Here is an 8,478-nt window from a genome sequence, read left to right on the forward strand (position 1 = left end):
CCAAGTGGCGCAGGAGGTGTGCAAGAATTAGCATTTCTCATCAGCAGAGGAAGGACTGGCCTTGTTCCAGCCAGCATTGGACCTGGGCAGCCCACATGCCGGGACGTTCAGACTCCTTTGTTGCAGGAAAGCTGCTGCCTCTGACTGGGAAGTGTGCTGCCCATCACCCTCTGCCCTCACATGGTGGGGTGCGTGCCGTCCAACTGCCGTGCAGCCTCCCATCTTCACAGTTACTCCCAGTCCTGACACCACTGCACGGAGCTTGACAGTTAAATGGACACCGCCATCCACTGGGATGAGCACTTGGGCGCTCTCATTGTGCAGTTCTTTTGCTCAGGCATTGATCCCATCACATCTGCTAACTGCATAATGCAAACACAAGTTCTGATTACAGATAGAGAATTAAATGATGTGTAAGGCATCTACTTGGAATTCACTCTTTCTCTCTTTTTCTACCCCCCCCTCCCCCGGCCTTTTTTTTTTTTCTCTCTAGGAGCAAGATGCCCGTGAAGTTTAATCTCTCTTAGCTTGAAAAGAAAAACTGAGGAGGAGAAGTTATGGATCCTTTGTACTTCACCAGCACATTTAGCACAGAAGCTAGCTCTAGCGATGTGAATTCCTCACTGCTGACCAATGAGACAGAGAACGGGACACTTTCAGAGCAGCCCTCATTCAAATACATCCACAAAGTCCTGATTCCCATCTGCTACCTCCTGGTATGCGCAGTCGGACTCAGTGGCAACACATTGGTCATTTATGTGGTTTTGCGCTATGCCAAGATGAAAACAGTCACCAACATATACATCTTGAACCTAGCCGTTGCTGACGTACTCTTCATGCTGGGCCTGCCCTTCCTGGCCACCCAGAACGCCATCTCCTACTGGCCTTTTGGCTCCTTTTTGTGCAGGCTGGTTATGACTGTAGATGGTATTAACCAATTCACTAGTATTTTTTGTTTGACTGTGATGAGCATGGACCGCTACCTGGCAGTAGTTCATCCCATTAAATCAACCAAATGGAGACGTCCCAGGGTGGCCAAGCTCATCAGCGTGACTGTCTGGACATTCTCCTTCTTGGTGGTGCTTCCAGTCATCATTTTTTCAGACGTGCAGGAAGACTTTCACACCTGCAACATGAACTGGCCAGAGCCTGTCAACATCTGGTCAGCAGCATTCATCATTTACACGTCGGTCCTCGGGTTTTTTGGTCCTTTGTTGGTGATCTGTCTCTGCTACTTGCTGATCGTGATTAAAGTCAAATCTTCGGGCATCCGAGTCGGGTCTACGAGGCGCAGGAGATCAGAGAGGAAGGTGACCAGAATGGTGGTGATCATTGTGGTGGTCTTTGTGTTTTGCTGGCTCCCATTTTACATGATGAACATTGTCAATTTGATATTTATACTGCCAGAAGACCCTGTGTTAGTAGGGGTTTACTTCTTCGTGGTGGTCCTGTCCTATGCAAACAGCTGTGCCAACCCCATTCTTTATGGATTTCTTTCTGACAACTTCAAGCAGAGTTTTCAGAAAGTCCTTTGCCTCCGAAAGGGCAATGGTGTAGAGGACGGTGACCCCATTGAACACAGGCAAGAGAACAGCAGTCGCTTGCAGGAGTCAATGTTGACGCAGAGAAATATTGAATTCAATGGACATATGCAGACCAGCAAGGTCTGAGGGCATGGTTCGGTACTGCAAAGTTCTTGTAGACCTGGAGAACTTGGGGACTTAAAGGAGAGATGAATTCATAGCAAAGCTAAAATCTGGAGACTTACAAGCTCAAATAAATGTACATAGACTTCTCTTCACCCCCCTCCCTTTCCCAGCTAAAAGTGTTACGGGCTGTACTGGGCTGTGTGAAGCTCTTACGGTATTCTAGCTAAGCTGGACGTGTGTTACCACTTTCTGTACTCTAGAGAACTGATTTACCGGTACACGCTGCTGGCTTTGTACTGCCCTAGTGATGCAAAACAATACTAAACTTGTTTTAACTACCTGGTTAAGCAGAGTTTATGGCTGCTTTGCGCTGTTGGGATCAGCTCAAAGCAGGAAACAGCTCAGATAATACCTTTGGAAATCTTCAAGAGGATCTCTTAAAAGAAAAACACTACTCCTTAAGAGGAAGTTTCATACAAAAAAGGCCACAGCACTGATCTTGAAATTGTGTACGAGCCATGGTTACAAAGTGCTGCATAGTCTATTCACACTGTTTTACTGTCGTTGACCCTTGTAAGAGATTCATAGTATTCGGGAATCTTTCAAACACGATAAGAAAGGATAAAAACAAGACTAGGAAAATATCGTTGAAAGGATTCAATGTATTCATAGTACTTTCACATTCTAAACCAAACTGCATATAAAATGTGATGTAACCACTTTATTATTATGTAAGTGACACCGATCATGAAGTCCTGGAAAGCTGTTGTGTATATTTATTGGATCTGAATGTAAGTATGGACGTGAATATAAACTGTATTTTTGGAAATTAAAACAAGTTCAATCCCCTCTGACTACCCATTTCGTGGCTTTGCCAAGCACTGTCAGGCCCTGCGCAAAAAGGATGCAGCTGAGTCTTCGATGCATTTGGTGCAGCATTGTAAATGCAATACAGTATAGTATGATTGGGCTGAGTACAGGGAACTATGGGGCTCTGTTCTGCTCAAGGACCAAAAGGAAAGTCTCTGTGCCTTATGGTGCTTGGGAGCTCAGCAGATACAGAGAGAGAAAATGATTAACGTGAGACCATATAGCAGGATGAGGGGAGCAAGGATCAGCACCCAGACCTGATTCCCGCCTTGCATCTGATCCAAGCGTACTTGCACTGTAAAGTGAGAACTCTTCATACATGAAAAGGAAGAAAGCAAATCAGATGTTTGCTTTAATCCAGGCAGAAGTTATTTATTCTCTTTAGAAATTGCTTTCTACTGTCGTTGTCACCCACACAGTTCAAACTCCTTCTGTAAGGACATTTGTTTGTACGTAATAGCAAGCAGGACAGGGGATGCAGAAGGAGAGGGCATCTCAGCTGTCCTTCCAACCTTTGGTGACCTTCTAAGGGATGTGGCTGAGTCCCAGCCCAGCAGTGAATATCCACTTGGTATTTGTACAAGCAAGGCACATTATTCAAGTACCTCTAAATGGAGCATGATGCTGATGTGGGTCACCCCTGGAGTGCAACCTGGAGAAGGGTAGACAAGAGTTATTAGAGTGAGAGACCCCATGTTGAAATTACTGAAGATTTGGGCATTGGCAGCCTTCCAAACTGGGATCCAGCCTGCAGCCCTCTCCACCCTACAGCTTTGCAAAGGCTCAACAAGCTCAGCAGAGCAGCCTGAAGATGTTGTTTTGAAGCCAAGTTACCATTTTCAGCAAGTCCACAGCAGCATTTTTCCATCAGTCCTTTTGGCCGAGGGCTTCAGGACTGCCTGGGAGCGGAGACCGGTTGCTTCTTTTAACTGTCCTCAGGAGCTTGCAGTTCCCAGTCTGAACCTGTCCTAACATGCATCGTTCAAACTCCGCTCAAGTGTTAGGTCACCTGTGCCATAAAGTGCTAAAAGCAGGTCCGATTTGTTAAAACATGTGGCACTGTGGTACACAAATACTTCTTAAAATGATCTGCAGGAGAAGTTAAATCCCTGCCCATAGACCTGGTCACTGGGCTGCTTAATAGGCTAAAACTGACCCCAGATCTACCTGCCTTTCCATCAGCCCTAGCAGGCAAGTTCCTTTTTGTTTTGGATTTGTGATTATACCAGAGATATTTCTAATTGTCGTTTGTCTGAGCTGGGAAAAGCATGTGTTTCTGTTCAGTGATATATATATATATATGTATATTGTGGCTACCATGGGTGGGACCCAGCCAGCCCGTATATCTATCTTCACTTCAACAACCATAGTGGAGGAATGAAAACAAGCTCTTGGGAGAGTGAAAACTGAGTAAAAGCTGTCCATCCTTCCATGCTGGTTCAGGAAAACATTGTGCATCTGCAAAAACAAACAGTAAAATTGTGTTATGTCCAAAAAATCAGCCTGGGGTGAGAGGTAGGGGGTACTCCAGGGGGGTTCCCACAATGGACCACGGAGCTGGAATGGTCTGTGTATGAAGAATGGAAAAAGCAGGACAACAGCCAGAGCAAAATGTGTTTTATCCCATGGGCTGACTTCAGCCAGCAGGACCTGTAGCTCAGGGTGGGCAGAGCTTTCTTTCCCACCCAAGAGTGTCCCCTCTCATCTGTGCAGGGAACAGTCCTGCCTGCGTTACCACCAGCCCTGAGGACCAAGTACACCAGGCAGGACAACAGCCTGAGCTAAAACCCTTCGGGCCTTAAAACTGCTTACTCCTGATGAAACTGTTTTGCATGAACTCATAGGATGGACCAACTCCTAAATAAGTTCTTGCTCCTACCCACTGTTGCTGTGTATGTATGCACCGTTGTCCTTCTCCGTGCCACATACGTGGCCACATCATGTTCCCCAGGCACAAGAACTCACCAGATACAATGAGAGACAATTGCAGGATGTATCCAGAGCCTGGTCCTGGTACATTTAGGCTTCTCGCAGTAACAGGCTGTAGCCCACCTTCCATACCCCTGCACTATACCATGGCTGTTAATTCAAACTCACAGCACAACCAGATTTACATTGATTAATTAAGTCATGCAATATCTATGATTTCCGGAATTATCAGGCTGTTCCAGGCATAAATCAACTCTCTTATCAGTTCTTGAGACACGTGAAGTAATTAGTGTGGGCCTCTATGTCATCTCTGCCAACTCCATCTGCCTCCAGTTGATTAGCCAGAAGTTCTTCTCCAGTGACAGAATTAGAAAAACCCATTTTAGTCCACAGATCATTTTGCAAGCAGCAGTAATCATTAATGCTCTCACAGAGGGAGGGTGCCCCACGTATGCAGCATTGGTAGTTTCTTCTGCAGAAGCACAGGGATGCATAATTGAAGTCAAAGTGTGTTGCTGAGTACATCTATGCCATCGTCCATCATCAGCCTGATCCTCTGGAGCAGCTGAACTCTTAAACACAGATAAAATTAGCAGAATGAAGAAACCAGAGGCTCATCCACACTAGCAGTAAGGCTGAGCAACACTGGTTGCCTCACCAGCTATATGCTCTGCTAGTATTTGCTATGGAGGTAGCAGGACACAGTTGTGAGAAGAGCCAAAATGCCAGGGCAAGAGTTAGGAATTTGCCCCGGAGGCTGTGAGACTCTGCCTACCTTGTACACCACCTTCTGTATCTGTAAAACTGGGAAGAACAGTGCTGACCTCTGTCATACAGCTTTCAGGGCTGAAAGCAGCACTGGGAATAAAACCTCAACCCTTATAAATTGCTGTCTCCTACTGATGTGCTGGGAGCTCCATAAGGATCAGAGCTGGCAGTCCTGGAGAGAGGCAATGTATCGGGGACAGAAGTGGAATGGTGTTGTCGCCCATCCTCACCAGTATTTTCCTAAGGCTGTCTGAGAGGACTGCTTGGGTATCTCAGTCTTCATTTTTAAGAGAAATCATTTCACCTGGGGATTATAAAGTATTACTGATAAACCTGAAGCAAGTGCACCCACCTGCCTCAAAACCAGCAGTTCATGAGAAACCTTTGATATGCTTGGGACTGGCAGCAGCACCAACAGAATTAAAATGTAAAAGGAGCAGCAGGCTCGTCCTTTGCCCAGCGTATGGCATAGAGAAGTTGTGAGTTGGGTACTGGTTTGCCAGAAGCCACCAGAGGACTCAGAGTGGTGGCTTGAGGACAGAGGGTAGGTAGCAAACCCAAGGTGTCCCTCCAGACATTTCATCCCAGGATCAGAAAGCCCTTTTAGACATTGTTCAGACTGAGGTGTATCAGACCCACAGGGACTGTGTGAGTGTTACCTTAAACAAAAATAAAACCAAATTGCTAGAATAACCCACAAACCTAGAGATTAAGCAATATAACGAGAAGCAGATGGAGGAACAAACTCCAAACCCAAGGAAAATAGACCCCTCCCTTGGTGGATTAGGTAAGAACACAGAAGAACTGAAGAATACTCACAAGACCAACACTTGAGTAAAAACTGGCAGAGTTGAAATATCGATGATTTCTGGCTAACTTCTTGTTTGCTCTTCAGGGCAAAAGCTAATATTCATTTCAAACCTCTCTGAGCATGCGAGAGGGCTAAAGAGGTGTGATAAATGAAGATCCAGAGTTTTATTGCTCTGTCACGTTAATCTGGTGCACTATCAGGGGACACCAGCGCAACAGTAATCTGGTGCATTAGGGACACTCTTGTTTTTCTTTCCATGATGATTTTATAACATGCTGGAAAGAAAAGCCAACAGCATTTCATGCCAGGACGCTTCATAAACATTAATATTGTGCTAACAAAAGAATCATTTTTCACCACAGAGGAAGAGTTTTATTGCAAACTTTAAGCTCTTTGTGTATCCGGAGAAATGTCTCTGTTCTTTTCTGGGACTCCAAGTCAGGTGAGCAGGTATCATGTGGAGTTACCACGTGCTGATCATCTAACATTGTCTTCAGGCTTCTGCTACAGATTCTCTTCACTATCCTCTGTTAAATATTCTAGACAAAGTATACAATTTATGCATCAAATGAACCAAACGCCAAAATTGTTTGGGTATCTTCTGGATCCTAAAAAGTCTTTTTTTCCAAGTAATTTGGCTGTGGCGTATGACGGTAGCTCTTTGGTCTCTCACGTGCCGTGAAAAGCCTGCCCAAGCCCACCTCGCTGGCTGTTGCCTCAGCCCCCAGCTCAGTGCCCTGGTGGCAGCACTGTCCCTTTGGGGACACAGAGGCTTCAGCCCCCTGGGACATTGGGGCTGCTACACTGGCATGTCCAAGCTAGTCTTGGAGCTTACTCCCATGTCAAGACTGAAGAGAAGTGGAGCAAATCAGTGCTGATTTCAGTGTGAAATCAAATCTGCAGTCCATGCTGAAGGGTTACACCTTGCTAATCACCTGGGTTTTTTAATGGCTCATTTGGTGCTCTGACCACAAGCCTATCAGAAAGACAGAAAGGATGCTGAAAACCACGATCTATCTGCTGATCAAGTCAGGGATCTTTTTTTCCCCTTGATTTCAAAGGAAACTGGTCTTGATAAAGCACTGAAGATTAACTCCTTGCAGGAAAGAATGGCACCAGAACACAGAGAACTCTGAAGTGTCTGAATATCTTTCTGATTCCTCTCTTGACCTACAGCAGGGCAGCAGGACTTGGCTTCTATTAATTTGCCATTAAAAAAAAAAAGCATTTTAGAAATGTGTGCAGCAAATACCCATGAGACTGAAAAAAAGCTTTCCGTTAGGCTAATGACTGATTTGTTTTCTAATTTAAAAAGGATCAAAACTGATTTTATTTACAAAGCAGACAGTAATGGTCACGCTCCAGTGAATGAATAAATGTGCATTTCAGAAGGAATTGTTGTTTTGCAAACACATTTAATTTAATGCAATATATTCCCATAAAAACGGGGGAACTAATGAGGAAAGAATGACTCTGCCCTGCCATGCACTCTCTGTGAAGAAGTGATGGGCTTGTGCACTTGTGCTTACAGCGTCAGCTTAGGGCTCCACAGATCTTGGTTCAGTTCCTAATTTTAACCTTACAGCTTTGATGTGAGGTAGGCCGTGATTCCCAAAGTCTTCTGCCTGTGAAACTAACCCAGTGCTTTCTTTCTGACACCTGTCTGACATGGCAGAGAGATTTGAAAGTCCCATCCCAAAGTGCGTGTTCGGTGCCAGCACCACGGGGTTTACATCGGTTTTATTGAAGTCTTGCAGGAATAGTCACTTTTTATGAAAAGGGTAAGTTCTGGTGCATTGATTTTGTGTCTCTTTGACATAAGTCTCCTTTCCCTTATTCAGGTGGGGGTTTTGCTGGTAATGGGCAATCAGATGCCTCTCATCGACAATGCATCTCCGGAAAATTTGCAGCTTGCTCTGGGCACGGTGAGCCTGCTTGTCATTACCCTCTCCATGAGGGACCACTCCGAAAGAAAACTGGGTTTCAGTGCGGCTCTCTTGGGACAAAGAGGATTGAATAGATCACACAAACCAGGCCTTGATGGACCAACCAACACGGTAACACACCATCCATCAGTGGCACGGCCAGGATGATGATGCTAAGCCGTGCAAAGCAATACCCCCATGAAACCTGGGTAAGTACTCAGTGTCACAGACATCAGACACGTGCAATACTCAACAGCCACAACAGTGATTAGGCAGACGGTATCTGAGTTAGATACTCTTGCCAGCGCTTAAGGGTTGGTTACATATGTGTGTGCGGCACAGGCTAGAAATAATATTCTCACTTATGGAGAAAATGCAGGTAATTTGTACAGAGTGACAGAAGAGGAGGAATGAAATCTGGGTAAAGCCTTGGAAATCACATCTCGGAAGCACATCAGGGAGCATTTCAGCATACAGCATGGAGCAGGGTCTTTGACATCCTGAATCCTGAAATAGGAATGAAACC

The 8,478-nt window shown here is 45.4% G+C and overlaps 1 protein-coding gene across 1 annotated transcript; it reads left to right on the forward strand.

Annotated features, from left to right (window-relative positions):
• Positions 1 to 477: 477 nt before the first annotated feature.
• SSTR5 (somatostatin receptor 5) lies at positions 478 to 2,407 on the forward strand. Its single transcript, XM_037385749.1, has one exon. The coding sequence runs from the start codon at positions 558 to 560 to the stop codon at positions 1,668 to 1,670; it is 1,113 nt and encodes a 370-aa protein (XP_037241646.1). The 5' UTR covers positions 478 to 557; the 3' UTR covers positions 1,671 to 2,407.
• Positions 2,408 to 8,478: the final 6,071 nt, after the last annotated feature.

Source organism: Falco rusticolus, chromosome 4, assembly GCF_015220075.1.
Source record: "Falco rusticolus isolate bFalRus1 chromosome 4, bFalRus1.pri, whole genome shotgun sequence".
In the NCBI taxonomy this organism is placed as follows: domain Eukaryota; kingdom Metazoa; phylum Chordata; class Aves; order Falconiformes; family Falconidae; genus Falco; species Falco rusticolus.

Excerpts from the sequence above, each read along its gene's own strand:
- SSTR5 (XM_037385749.1), top strand. The coding sequence starts at position 558 with ATGGATCCTTTGTACTTCACCAGCACATTTAGCACAGAAGCTAGCTCT.